Here is a 15,505-nt window from a genome sequence, read left to right as displayed (position 1 = left end):
GTCTTTTCTCTACTCTATTAAAATAATATCTTTACTAATTGTATATTCATATTTTTATTTTAACTCATCTCTTTCTTTCTATCCCTTCTTCATCTTCCTCTATGTGAAACTCTGTAGTGATTACTTTTGGGTCCTGGCGACACTCACTATTAAGCTCCTCACCATCTAGCGACCCCCGTTAGCTCCTCTTGTTCAAAGGCGGAAGCTGCACTTTACCCCTCGTTATCGTTGCTCTATCACTCCTCATGTTGTATTTTTTTTTTTTTTCTTCGAATTGAGTAGGGAAAAAAAAGATTACAGGAGAAGATCTTTCCAATTTTTCATGATGTTGAAAAATTGATTAGTCTAATGTTAGTGCTCCTAAAATGGGTTGTGCTCTTAGAGCAAGTACACTTATACAACAAAAGATTGTGTAAAAATACATACAAAGAATTTGAAATAAGTCAAACAAGTGATCTGGTCCTCTCAAAGGGTTGTACAAAATGATTACTCAAGCAAAATAGTCATAGATTAAGACAAACCTATCTAAACCACCACATAGAAACAACAACAGCTACTAGAAGAAAGCTGAAGCGATAAACACACCGTCTAAGTCCAAATCAGGAACTGAAAAAGAGGGGTCAACACAAAGATCGGATCAAAAGTCTCCACATTTGGATCTGGCCAAGAAAATACAAGGAGACATAAACCCAAAATAAAAAAGCAACCGAAACACAAAAGAAAATACAGAAACATAACAAAACAACCAACAAACAGCAGTAGTGGCCGTGGCATAGGAGGTGAAGCGTGCTGGTCGGCATGTGGGACACACACTTCGACGAGTGGATCTCATGCGCCGGTGCGTGGTGGTCTGAACGAAGCAAGGCGAGTGGTGTTGGGAAGCTAGGAAGCCGAGGAGCATGATGGACTGGCACGTGAGAGAGCGAGATTGAGAGCATTTCCAACAAGCTAATCAAATGCCCTAAAATAGCTAAATTTGACTATTATCAAAGTTTTTTTCCAATCCAGCAAACTAGGCAATTTGTAAAGTTCTGTTATAGAATGAACAATGAATAGGTTGTAGAGCTTACTCCCTGTCCATTTTATAACGAATAAACAATTGAGAAATAATCAACGAAAACTTATTTTATTCTTCCAACTTTTCTTTTCATTTCATTTCAAAACGTTCTTTCGTTCATTTCTCACATTCCATTGCTCCTTTGCATATCGAGAGAGATATAGAGTGAGCTTGTATGTAAGAGTTGGCAAAACCCGCTCGCACTCGAAAATCTGCCCCGCCCCGAATTGTATGGATATCAAGTTATTTTTGCAACTTGCAGGTATAGATTATTCATACCCGTAAGTAGGGGTGTGCATGGGGTGGGGCGGGTATTTTGAGTGGCATTTACGTAATTTTGATTTTATTTTGCAAAAAATAAAAATTCAAAAAAATACTGATTTTTTTAATAAAAAAATTTAATTCATACTATTTTTTCACATAATCTTATGAATGCAAAGTCAGATTTTTAGGGAATTCACTCTGTTTCATTAAAGAAAAAAATTATAATTTCAAAGCTTCTTAAATTTAGTCCTTTAACATGTTGACACATATCTTTCAATCGTTCATATTTCCATACAAGAACATTTTCCATGGAATTAACCTTGTAAACTAAACTAAAAGTCCTATTAATTATAAGATGAAATTCTAAGAAACGTGATTTCTTTTTCTTTTTTTTCTCCTCTGTGCGGGGCGGGGACCCGCATTTTTTGAAAGGCTAAACCCGCAACCCGCCCCGCCCCACATAAATTTCTCAAATTAAGACCCTAACCCGCAAAAAAACTCGAAAACCCGGTCCTCTGCGGGGTAGGGATTGCGGGTTTTGCACACCCCTACCCGTAAGTCACGGGGCGGATTGTGGAAATTTGGATTTCCCAATCCGCAAACCCGCTACACCCCGATACCCTCATCTAACCACGCAGCGTCCATCAATAAATTTAATTTCGAGCATCTCAGCCCATTCGCATTCAATTTCGAGCTTTCCCTTGAGTCCCTTCTTGTTAATTTGTTGATGGTGTTGCAGCATGGGGGATCACAATCAGTGGAGCAAATTCAAAGAAGATCACAGCAATATGTGGAAATCGACACAAAATCACAACCAGTTCAGTCTAGGACAACTCAATAGGGATTTTAGTTGTAATATGTTTGATACATATACACACCCTTAACTTTTGTAATGTGTTTGAAACATTAACATTTGGTGATTTTTTGTTTATGGAGTAGGGCAGCCAATTGTATGTAACTTTTGATGTATAGATAGGGTTGAATTGTTGTCAATCTCAAAACATGTTATAACTTGTTCAACATATTATTTTGTTAAACAGGATATTTAGTTATTTTGTTAAACAAGGTATCAATGTAAGGTTATTTTGTATTTTGTTAAATAGGTTATCAATGCAAGGGATACAATTGTGCTGTGTTTGAGACATTTGGGTTTTGGTATTTTTTGTTTATGAAGTGGTGCAACCAATTGTATTTAATTTTTTATGTATAAATAGGGTTGAATTGTTGACAATTGCTAAACAGGTTATTTTGATACATAGTAAGCATACCAAACATACCAAATATTTATTGTGTACCAAGATACCATGTGTGATACGTAATATTAAATCAAGGTACCATTTATGATACTACATGAAAACCAAGATAACATTTGTGATACCGCATGAAACCACAAGAGGCAAAACATAGAAGGAATTAAACCACGGGGGGTATGTAAGGAAGGAAATTTTATTATTTATTTTTGAGACATTAACATTAATTTGGTCATTTTTTGTTGTTGTAAGAGATAAAATTTGTTGTTTATGTACGCTGTACAATTTTTGATACAATTGTATGAAACTTTTGATGTATAGAAATTATTAACTTATTTTGGGTTATCAATTGTTAAACAAATTATTTTGGGTTGTCAATTGTTAAACCGATTATTTTGATACACAATAGGCATACCAAAGTTTGATTTTGTACCATAACAAATGTATCATTTATAATACGAAAATATTACAAGGGGTTCAAACTTACATAATTCACATACATATGTCAAACTAGTTCATCAAACAAAGTCATTCAATAAGTGCAACACAAGCAACCAACAACATTGCAAACCATAACAACAAAGCATACATAAAAAATTTCTCTCTTGCCATATAGATGACATTTTCTTTCTCTAGACACTTTATGATTTCCATGTGTTTATCATCCCCTTTCTGCAAGTGCTTAACCCTTTCTATGCAGCTGTCATTTTCATTCTCCAAATCTTTAATCCTTGCCATGCATCTGTCATTTTCATCATCCAAGTCCTTAACCTTCTTTGTCATCTCAGCTAAGACCTCCACACCCCTTGCACAAGTTAGTTTGTCTAGCCATTTGAAAAATCGGCATGTAGTTGTTGTCTGTATGATGGAGTATAGCAAGCCAGTCAGTAAGAACCATTCAAATTATTTAGTGGAAGTACTTCAATCATAAAACTACTCACTCTTGAATCGTAGGTGGCGTAACCCCAAAATCGTCTTGTCTAGGGGGTCTTCAATAGTGTGGGTAAATCGCAAAAACACACATAGGACATCTCAACATGGCCCACCAACGAAAATCCAGATGATGACTTCGTTTGATTAAAAAAAAAATATTAATTGATCTTAACTCCAAACAAAACAAATTTAAATATGGGTTAATAACCCACCTTGTCTAAACCACGGAAACTTCCTTCCCTTCCCTTTCGAATCTCGTAGGCGACTTGATGCCATATTGTCCGATTGTGACTTAGCTTTTGCGTTTGGTTCGTCCATGGGAGTTTGGATGGAAGTACAGCTAGTATCATCCACAGGAAGCTAAATCGGCCTAATCTGCTTCAGCTTCTACGTTTGGTTTTGGGAGAAATGGTCTTACCGAAGCTGGTTAGGGTTCGACAATTTTCGACATTTTGGGGGAATGTAAACAGAAGTACAATTGATATCATACATGGGAAGCTAAATCCGTATGATCTACTTCAGCTTCTGCGTTTGGTTTGGGGAGAAACGGTCGTACCAGAGTTGGTTAGGGTTCGACGATTTTTAGGATTTTGGGAGAAATGGGGGTGAGGAAGATGGCACTGGTTAAGAAAAGAAACTTATGTGGATTTTCAACAAATTATATGGAATTGATTTAACACGTAGGATGTATTACGTGGCATTTGGGACAGGTGTTGAGTTTTTAAAGGTATTAAGTGGCACTGACGTGAACAACCATTAGGTTTTAGACGAAAATTTGGACAGAGGTACCATCTCCGTCTTTTCTCATAACCCAGGTACCATTTACGATACAAAATGAACCATTATGGGCAAAAAATAAAAAAGTTAAATCACGTGTACCAATTCCGTATTTAACCTTAAATTTTAATGGATTTTCCTTGTGAGGGGCATGCCCTTCTATAACTCAAGGTGAGATTTGTTGTTTTCTTTTCGACGTGGGACGGACAAGCCAACGGTCATGTGAGACATTCTTCTTCACATTCTCATTTCGCTTCACAACATCTCTCTCTCTCTCTCTCTCTCTCTAGCAATTGTAGAATGTTGTTTCTTTTACTTGTTAAAAATTGTATAATTTTTTTGCAATCGTCAATCTCTTGGTCTACCATTGGAAGGTGCGAACACGTATTATGGGCAGAGGGAAGTTTGATATTACTGATCTGAACCATGGGTTTTGTTGCAGATGGGGTCTGCAAGATTCAATCCCTGCTAGTGAATTAGTTCGCTGGTTTGGAATTTATGCAGAGGGTTGGTGTTGTGTTTCTGCTTCCTAGTGTTGTTTGGTCTTTTAGTGTTTAATTTAGTTAAAAAAAATTTTGCAAACCCAATGAAGTTAATGAAAACGGTGAAAGATGTTTAGATTATGAGCAAGATACTGTGTGGGTGAGGAAAAATAAAAATCTAGTTGAAAAGCCAAGGTAGATTAAATATATATATTCGCCCTAGGCAGTTAATAGTTTTTTCAACCGCCTACAAAAGAGGTTAAGCGATTAACAGTTTAGGTTGGTTAGCGATTAGTAGGTTATTATTAACCGCCCGCCTTTTCACCCTTAAAGCGAACCCTTAGCAAATAACAATGAATTGAAATATGCTACAATTTCAAAGAATTTCACGACTTACAATTCCTTCAATGTAGGCAGTTCACAATAAACAATCCATATTATGCCACATAAACATTAAAAAGAAAGAAACCGATAAAAAAATCAAAAATCAAAAAGGAAAAAAAAGTTAATAGGCACTAACCTAAAAAAGGTCCACCATTCCTAGCTTTGAAGGCGGTCCAACCACCTCTTCATTTTAAAAGGGTGGTCGGTCACCCTCAATGAAGTGCTTGGAGTTGTCCAACCACCCCACAACAAGTTTTACAATGGTTGGACTGCCCTAAAAAAGCTTTAGGGTCCTAAAAGCCTTTCGAGGGTAGACAACCACTCCGAGCAGATCAACCAAGAAGGGGAAATAGATTTTGAGCTTGATGTTGTCCTTCGATTTTAAGGGCATGTTTGGGTGAGAAAAAATTTTCAAATATTTTTTAAATGCTATTTTTCAAATATTAAATTCTACTCAAATTTTATCCACTTTTTTTTTTTTTTTTTTTTTAATTTTGTTTCAGATTTTCTAAATCATCCAAACATAATGTCAAAAAATAATTTTTTTTGGTATTCGCAATTTTTAAAAAATCGTACACCCAAACGAGCCCCAAGTCACGATGCCCAATAATGTACCGAAAAACAAACATTGCGCCGCTCGAATTTGCAACTTTAGTATTTTGGCTTCACTACTGCACCGTTCACGTTCGCCGTCGTCCTCCCTACGTTGGTGGCTCTTTTTGTCATAGTTCTTAGATTTAGTTTTTTAAAAGTTAGATTTACGTTTCTACAATGATTTCTGCCTCACACGAGCCCCTTTACCGCACTCACTGGCATCCCCTCTTCCTGTTGCCACTAGCCAATTCGTCTTCGAGCGTCCGTGCGTCAGGTTGTGGATATCACACACCGGGGCGTGTCTCAATGACGCAGGGTCCGACGTCCTTTGCACTGCTAGTTTGCTAATTTTGCATTTTTTGGAACTTTTTTGTTGTTTATTAGTTGCTGTATTTTTTTGTTGCTTGTGTTATTGTCTCCTTTTAAGAGAGACTCTTGTATTTGAACTTGTGTTGTGCTTTTCTTTTTTATAGTTTCAATTTCAAACTTTTTTATTGCTTTTACCACTTCAACCTTCTTCGGGTGATTGTTGTTGATCCCAAATAAGAATATAGATAAACTTATCTTATTCTGTATCCCTTTAACTTATAAACCCACTATGCGACCTCTTAAAATGACCGGATCATTTATTTGTCTCATTTTTTACTTATTATAAATATTTTGACACCATTTTCAATTGTTATGGATCTATTGTTGAGAAGTCCAATTATTTTTTTTTATAGAATCAACCACTTCTTCCTCCTTTTAGATTAGGAGTGATAAAAGATCCCCCAATTAACATTTTCCTTTTAAAAAAAAAAAAAAGCATACACACATTTCACGCATAGAGATAAACTTGTAAATTGGAAGCAGCTTTAGGCATATAACATTTTAGTGGTGGGCTTTTGGGATGGAGAAAGGAGAAGCATTGATGGGAAGTGATACATGCAATACCACTCTTGCATTGCCATGCCTACTTTCAAAATTTATTACACTCATAAATGTAAACTGGACTCTCGCAACAGCTGTTTGTTAGATACATTGAAGGCAAGCATAGACAGGTTCTTGCGGCAGGTTTCACCGCCTTCAATTAAAACTTCCAAAAATCAGAATTTCAAGTTCAAGCACCAGGCTCTACTTCCTCCTTTCCTTGCCGTGCCGAAGGGTTGGCAATCTACCTGAACCCGGCACCCGGCCGATCACCTGCCCAAGCTCTGATGCATCCATCTTGGCTTGTTTGCCTCACAACCCCGCCAAAAGGAGGAGCATATTGACAACACCACACAAGAAACAAAAGGGGAAAAAAAAAATTGAAAAAAAAAAAACCAAGAAACGAAGACGTAGTCAGCTTAGTTTTTTCAATTTGGTTTCAATCCGGTCCACATATCATACAATTGCCACGGTAGATAACGAAAATTTGAATTCACATCCAAACCACATGCGCATAAACAATGAAATATTTTCTTTTTTGATTTTTCTGAAAATATAAATAAATAAATAATAATAATTAAAAAGAAAAGAGTAACCACCAAAATCGTGGATCCCGTATTATAGGACTATCTGGTGAGAAATAAACGACCACTACAAATGCTACTAAATTTGGTCCGGAACTTCCCTATTTACCCACCCACTCATTTACCCCATAAATCACAATGATTCAATCCACATGTTCATATATTTAGACCTTCCCCCGAACGGTAACAATTTCTTAAATGCAAGACCCCAAGGATCCAGGCCCACACACAATAGTCAAAACAAGATGAAAAAAAAAAAAAAAAGAGGTGAGGGCAAGGGGCAAAAATCAAAATAATTACACCACTGAGAGAGAGAAAGGATTCAGGCAAAATCAAGACAAAGGAAAAAATATACTGAGCAGACAGGACCAGTTACAGAGCTAGAAGCAATCCACCATAGTGACCACAACTCAATAAGTACGTATCCTAAAGCAGATTAATTTGGAGGAAGAGTGATGACCTGACCCAGTACAAGGCCCATTTTAACCCAACATGTAGAAATATCAATGGAAATTGAGCAGAAACAAAAAAGAAGCACAATGCTAGCCATGAACCATCACCAACAGAAACTCAAGGACTCCAAACTGTCATCACAGAACTTAATCAACAATACTAGAACGCATTTATTAGGTCACAACATTCAGTTAACAAGTCTCAACCATAGACCCTTCAGCATTAGACAACCAATGAATGAAACATCCAATAGAAAGATCACAAAAGCAGGCACCTTCATTTTGCACAATCACCAACACAAGTGCAAAGAAATTGAATTAACCACCGGCATAAATAATGAGCTCATTGATCCACAACAATTCAAGCACAAGACCAAAATAAATCCATTTTGCATAAACAAACTAAACTGAGACAAAGAAAAATGAACGGAGGAGTACCAAAGGCAATTTACATAAGCAAAATCATTTCCAAACACATAACTGCGCCAATAAAAGAAAATCCCATAGAAATACAGCAGACACCAACTTAACTATATACTACAGCCGGAACAGCTCATCAGACACCAACTTAACTATATACTACAGCCGGAACAGCTCATATAAGGAGCAGCGAAATCCCCACTAGGAGGTTGATCATCATCATACAACAGATCCTATTTATCAAGCAGGTGGTAATACCTTCAGCAGCAGACTTCTTCACAACCAAACTATAGATATGTAATAGACAAATTAAACATATTTAGTTGCATTTATAAGCACTGTAGAGCCAAGTTGAGGAACTAAATATGGTAAAAACAAGTGATAAAAACAAAAAGAAGGAAAACTTACTTAGAAAATATGAAACCAAGCACACACTTCAGTAAAGAAGGGAAAAGCATAATTTCAGTATTTATATTATTTAGACTATATTATTAATAAAAAGCCCAGGTGGCACATTGGCTCCAGATAGAAGTACATAACTAATCTAACTCAGCTGCTTTGACTACAAGCATTCAGAAAATAACCAAAATACTAAAGGTGCAGATGAAGAGCCTGTAAAGGAACAGCTAATACATTCATCAAACTCTGCAATCACGCAATCACCAGAACCACATAAAGCATCAGCGCCGAATAAGCTGTCATACACCTGAATCAAACATCCATTCACAACTCAATACATCATTCCACATCCATCACACAAAACAGAGTTCATTTCATTCTAATTCAAAGCGATAATCAAAACAAACAAAACAAATATTATACCTTCTTGGGGCACCACTAAAAGAAACAGCTCATATGTCTTACCTAACCACAAACAAAAACAAAAGTGTGATACAGAATTCAGAACATCTCAAAGAAAGTAACCAACAAAGAATCCACACATAACATTAAAGATAAAAAGGCATACTATGAAACACAATAGGTCATGACGTTAAAAAGAAAAACTAATGGAAGTACATCAGAAGGTGATTTTTATTTTTATTTTTAATAAGTACATCAGAAGGTGAATTTCATAATCTCCTCGTAAAAGATTCAATTGGATCAATTGGAAAAACAATAAACATAAGAAGGTAGCACCAAGTCATATAAAAAAAAAATAAAAAAAATCTATAACTAAATTCCACTGAATTAATGCACAATTAGAACCAGTATTCAAATGCAAAAAAAAAATTATGAATATGCCAAGAACTAATGGGAAGATGCTGGAAACACATCAACTTTAATCTTCAAAGCTTTTTTGATAAGTAAATTTTTTTTTTTTGATAAGTAACTTTAATCTTCAAAGCTGTTAATCGGCTTTTGATGAAATTAACAGAATTTCAGCATGACAAGCACAATTATTTCAACCGATAACAACGTACAAGCATCAAAAACATACTCTTTTTGGGAAGATGGATTCCGGCTTAGCATACACTAAAGAATGCAAAGACTCTAAACCCCTCCATGCAATTTTCAGTCCACAGATGGTAACCTTATGCCAAATTACATGCAAATGCATGACAACTAAAATTAATAAGTTTCCAGCCCAAACCACTAACCAAAATCAGCTGATGTCCACAAAAGACAGTCATCTAGCTAAATTTCAGAAAACAATATACTGAATTTCGGCAGTGATGAAAGCCAAAATATATATATATATTAATTTCCACAACCCAACAAAGAGCTACCATGCCACAAATACCACCTCTAAGGAAGCAAAACACCAGAATCATGTACATCCAGTACCAAAGAGCAACTAGGACTTGCATCTTGATCTAAATTAGTAAATTTCATTACTACGAGTTCCCACCCAGAATTCCAATTAGGGAATATAAAAGCGCCGTGCATCATGATCTATATATAAAGCCAACAATCAAGCAGAGAAAGTCTATCAACTAAAAATCAATTCATTTCTCTAGGTAACCAAAGTCTATAACAAAAAATTATCAATTTGTACAAACAAAACCAGATCATCTATATTTGAACAAGGACAAAGGTATGATAATCACCAAATTTAATAAAAAGTTATGAAACATTTGAATATAATTCAGATAAAGAGGGTACATGTTTGAAAAGCTAAAGCATTATAGTTTCTGGTACTACTTGAAAGTCAGAAATCAACATCCAGGTTGAGGTCATAAAAACGTAACAGTACTTTTTCTTCTTGCAACTGCAAAAAAGTCATTACACTGGTTGATTGTCAAGCCAACAACCAAAGACATGTTATTTTTTTTTTCCATAAGATGGTTATCCACAAGCCCCATAAATTGCATACACACCTTCATCATTTTGCGCATATCCACATGAACAAAGACAACTACACATCAACCAATAATAAACAACCAACTCAATTACAAAAGTACATACAGTCGGAAACAATCACAGCCAACAGAATCACAGTCATCAATAATACATAAAAACAACTGAATCACTCCATTGCCTATCTCTTACAAGACACTACGTACCAAAAGGACTACTTAGACTGCCGGCAAACTTTCACAAAATACCAAAAAAAAAAAACAACACACAGAGAAGCACGCGCCAAATGCAATCCCAAAGAACAAACCAGAGCAAACAAAAAACCAAGAACAAATTGTATAAAAAGCAAACATCTGTAACAAGAGGCACCAAGATAAAAAGAAAGCAGCACCAACCATAAACATATGAGGCACCTAGTCAGTCTAATCAAGCAACAACAAAAGAAAATATGAATACAAGCACAGGAGATAGAACGCAAAAGGAAGCAAAGAAGGAAAAAAAAATCATATTTAATTACCTCAGAAGTAATGAGGCACATTTGGGTACATGCCCGCAGCGCCAGGTGGAACCCTTGGCACCGGGGAGGTTCCCGCTGGCTGGTGGTGCTGACTCTGGTACCCAGACGAAGCCGACGACAAACTATAATGCCCACTCTCCGGATACCCACCAGAGGGCATTCCCACAGAACTTGGCGGCAATCTATACAACGAAGCCGACCCACCACCACCAGCACCCAATCCCCCACCAGTCCCACCAATGCCACCATACCCACCATAAGGCCCACCCAGCCCAGTACCAAACCCAGCAGTCCCTCCTAACGACGATGGCACCTGGCTATTTACTGACGACAACCCCGGCCCTCCCAACGAAGTCGAGTTCAATGGATGATGCCCCATCGGTGGCCCACCCGGAAACCCACCATACGTGCCCATCGAGCCTGGCCCGCCGTACTGAGACACCGGAATCGAACCACCCTGCGCCATGCCCATTCCCATTCCCATCCCCATCCCGTCGTTCCCAGTAGACCCAACCGGGCCCTGAACCCCATCGGTCCCGGGCTGACCCAGCGGCCCCCCTTGCTTCCCTTTCTTCGCATCCACGTTCGCCAACTTACAATTCAACTGCCTCCCGTCGATCATCTTCACCGGATTCCCCAACGCCGCCTGTGCCCCCTCCACGGTCTTGTACACGAACAGCGCGAACCCCTTCGACTTCCCGGTGAACCTATCGAACCCAAGTGGCCCCTCTTCGATCTCCCCGTACGACGAGAAGTGGGACAAGAGTTTATCCGGCGACATGTCGTGCGGCACCTCCCAGACGTAGATCTTGCGCATCGCCACATCGACGGTGTTGGTGTTGGCGTTGCCACCCGTATTCCCAGCCGCAGCGAGCTGCGTGACGGTAACGCGACCGTCGATCCGCTTGCTAGGCTCCTTGAGGGCGAGGAGAGCGCCGTCGACGTGCTTGAAGGTGACGAAGCCGTAGCCCTTGGACTTACCGGTCTGCTTGTCGAGGATGACCACGGCCTCCTCCAGCTCGCCGTAGGATGAGAAGAGGGCGCGGAGGCCGTCAGTGGTGGTGTCCCAACCAAGGCCGCGAATGAAGAGCTTGCGCTGCGACGAGTCCGAGTCCGCCAGGGCTCGCACGCCATCAAGCACGTCAACGTGGCGAGCAGCCGCGGCTGCCACGATGTCGAGGAGCTTGTCCTTCTCGATGCGGTCGACGATTTTGCGGACGTCTTCCGGGGTGAGTTTCGCGACGGCGGCGTCCACATCGGTGGAGGGGGGGACGGCGCCGTTCTCTTCCAGCTTTCGCTTCTTGGTCGGGTCCATTGGAGAAGAAGCACCTGGCTCTGAGGATAAACCCTAACTGTGAGAATAACCGTCGGCTGAGAGCGAGGGACACAGATGAGCAGTGGGTGCGTGTGGGATGAGCGGGTTTTCTTATAGGGTTTGGGATTGGGTTGGACCGTTGAGAAAGGCGGTGCTCTAAACTGGGCTTGGTCCAGTCCACTCTAATCGATTTTCATGTTTACAACTTCTTCTTCTTTTTTCTTTTTCTTTTTCTTTTTTCTTTTTTTTTTTTTAAATTAAAAAAAAAAAAAAAAAAAAGCCCATGTTTGATACGCCAGATAGACATGCACAAACGATGTGGTTATAACCGCTAACCGTTTATAATTGTTAATAGTATAATTGCTTTCGTAACTACCTAAAGCGGAGCAGTTAATAATTTTAGGAGTAAAAATAGGCAGTTAATAACCACTAACCACTTATCATTTCCTTTATATAAATAATATAAAAATTTATATTATATATTTAATATAAAAACATAACACGCAATTTTCAAGGGTGAACGTCAAGTAAGTCGGGGTTGGAAATGGTGTTTCCGATCCTCGACCGTGCTTGTCGGTGAAGTCAAGTGACAAGGAATAATTTCGAAGAAATCAAACAATTCGAAACTGGGCTTGGTCCAGTCCACTCTAATCGATTTTCATGTTTACAACTTTTTTTTTTTTATATAAAAAAAGAAAAAAAAAAAAAAAGTGCCCTATTTAGTACGCGGAATAGCCATGTACAAATAATGCGGTTATAACCGTTAATCGTAAAACTGCTTTCGTAACTGTCTAAAGCGGAGCAGTTAGCAGTTTTAAGGCTAGAAATAGGCAGTTAATAATCGTTAACTACGTATTATTTAGAATAATATAAAACTTTATATTATATATTTAATATAAAAACGTCTATGGAGGTTTAAATTTTACCGGACTTAATGATTATTTGATCTCTCTCTCTCTCTCAAACTTACTGGCACATCTCTCCTCTTCCCCTCTCTCAGTCTCTCGTCTCCCAAAATTGGGCTGATCATTTTCTCAAGCACTGGAAAGATGCGCCAGTACTGTATTAAGCCTCTTAGGTGGGTCTAGTTAATTGCATATTTCCTCTCAAAAAAGATTTCTTGCCTTAGCTGTGGTGGTACATGTTTCCATAACATCTGCTAGTTTCTTTGATTTCTCTTGCAAGATCTAGCGATATATGTCCTGCAGGGAACTGGGGAAGAGCTTAAATTCTTGACTTTATTTTCCCTGTGATGCTAGGGTTTTAAATTCTTATAAAATAAAAAATAAAAATAAAAAAAAGCTAAAATTATTTAAAATAATCCCAAAAAGGAGGCTCAATGAAGGCTTAAAACACCATAAATAGGCTCAAAATTCCCTAAAAGCTCATACATAAAGTGGTTATCAACAGCTAGTAATTGATTTTAATAACCGTTAACCGTATCCGCTTATATAGGCATAATGCGGAATGAGTATTCTATTAGGAAAAAAAAAAATCGTTATCATTAGGAATGAAAGGGAATAGAAAAGAATAGTTATTCATATTCTTTAGTTTGATGACAAAAGATATGTCTTAATCGAAATTAAATTAAAATTACTAAGAAAAACCGATTTAATTTTTAGTTTTTCTTAAACTCAAATTAAAAAAGAAAAAGAAAAAGAAAGGTTTAATTGTTGTGGTTGGGGCCACCCACTGAAGTATCCAGGGGTGATGCGACCACCCCCGGCGCCATCAAGGTGGCCCTTGTCCATCCCTAATAAGCATTAGGAGTGGCCGCGACATGAATTGGAGGTGGCTTGTACTTCCAAATTTACCGGGGGCGGTGCGATCGCCCTCAGGTTCTACTGTGGGTGGTAGCCACATCAATTCAACATTTAAATCAATTTTTTTTTTTTTTTTTTTTTTTTTTTTTTTTTTTTTTTTTTTTTTTTTTTAAGGATTGAAGGGTTAAAATAAAATAAAAATGTGTGTGCATATGTTTTTTTTTCTTCTTTCGAAAAACGTTGTTTATTTCTTAAGAAATAGATATTCATCTTCGTAGCATAAAATGATACAAACTTTTGGATATAACTCACTCTTGAAAAGTGGCTTACAAGGGGATTGGAGGGTGCAGCTTATATACATATAGTTAAGATTAAACTTAAATCCATGTAGGACACAATAATTGTAACATACCACTATGCTTCTGCAGCCGGCGTCTATGGCGACTCATTCTATTGACTCTGACCTAATGGTAGCCATTTATATTTTGACGGCTCCACTCACCTATCAATATTTTTAATCCAGCCTATAGGTCGCTCATAGTGCATTGGCTGATCGCATGTAACATTATGGAAACACATTCTTTAAGAATGAATCTAAATTCTTTATCATGGAACAAAGTGATAACGAATATTCTCATTAATGTAGATTTAATGGATTGATTATCTAAAAGCTTCTGCCCATGCAACCAAATATCTAGGCTCATTACAAAACTGACCGTCTTGGAGAATCTCATGGGCCCATGCAACCACGTTGATATCTCGAATGTAGTCTCTCGACAGATTTTCTTTGTGGGTTGGGGATAGAACCGAGTTCTCAGCAGATTTTCGATTATAAACTCAGCCTCCATTGGCCTATAACAATTCCTTTCGTTTATAAAGTAGATAACAAAAAAAAGAGCCATGCGTTGATTTTGGACTTTTCAATTCCATTCCTAAGTAAAGGAGCGTCACTATTTAGTGTGAATTTTGTGGGTTGGGGATAGAATTGAGTTCTGAGTATTCATTCTTTGGAGGATGTTTTCAATTTTGATTTATTTTATCTTGTTCTTCGGCCTTTATTGTCAAAACTTACCAGTGGCGTACGTAGCAACGGTGGAGGAACCGTTGGTGGCGTGGGTATTCTGTTGTGCCAAAACCCTATAGAAGTTATTTTTTTTGTTTTTGGTTAACGAGGAGAATATTGTATATAGACTTTTTGTTAACACGAGTAATGTTATACATCACCTTCATCCTCCAAAGTGTAAATGGCGTGGTCCCCCATAATATTTGGTGTACGAAGACTTACTTTTTGGTTGGAAGACTACACCGCGTAAGCTTTGGAGGGATAGACGATAATGTATATCATTACTCGTAGGCCCGCTTAGGCATCCCATTATTTATGCAACCCACTCTACAATAGCTGTAATATCATTTGTATCTACACAACTAAACAGTAAAATCGTTTTTTAAAAGATTGAAGATTAAAAATTTAATTTCTTCTATTAAATTATGCATTCTCACATGATA

At 37.8% G+C, this 15,505-nt stretch overlaps 1 protein-coding gene across 5 annotated transcripts; it reads right to left on the bottom strand.

The window, feature by feature from the left end:
* Positions 1-6,648: 6,648 nt before the first annotated feature.
* Positions 6,649-12,335, bottom strand: LOC133874623 (UBP1-associated protein 2C). Of its 5 annotated transcripts, none has more exons than XM_062312493.1 (3): positions 10,922-12,335; positions 8,929-8,965; positions 8,547-8,812 (listed from the first exon to the last, which is right to left on the bottom strand). In XM_062312493.1, the coding sequence occupies exon 1, from the start codon at positions 12,234-12,236 to the stop codon at positions 10,923-10,925; it is 1,314 nt and encodes a 437-aa protein (XP_062168477.1). In that variant the 5' UTR covers positions 12,237-12,335; the 3' UTR covers positions 8,547-8,812; positions 8,929-8,965; position 10,922. The 5 variants fall into 5 exon arrangements, with proteins under 5 accessions (XP_062168479.1, XP_062168480.1, XP_062168477.1 ...); XM_062312492.1 differs by having other exon boundaries at positions 8,929-8,970; positions 10,922-12,334; XM_062312495.1 differs by lacking the exons at positions 8,547-8,812; positions 8,929-8,965 and adding an exon at positions 6,649-6,961.
* Positions 12,336-15,505: the final 3,170 nt, after the last annotated feature.

The sequence above is a fragment of the Alnus glutinosa genome, chromosome 8 (assembly GCF_958979055.1).
Source record: "Alnus glutinosa chromosome 8, dhAlnGlut1.1, whole genome shotgun sequence".
Lineage (NCBI taxonomy): Eukaryota > Viridiplantae > Streptophyta > Magnoliopsida > Fagales > Betulaceae > Alnus > Alnus glutinosa.
The sequence above is the reverse complement of the archived record's forward strand: the minus strand, read 5'-3'. Positions and strand labels throughout refer to the sequence as shown.

Excerpts from the sequence above, each read along its gene's own strand:
- LOC133874623 (XM_062312495.1), bottom strand. The coding sequence starts at position 12,236 with ATGGACCCGACCAAGAAGCGAAAGCTGGAAGAGAACGGCGCCGTCCCC.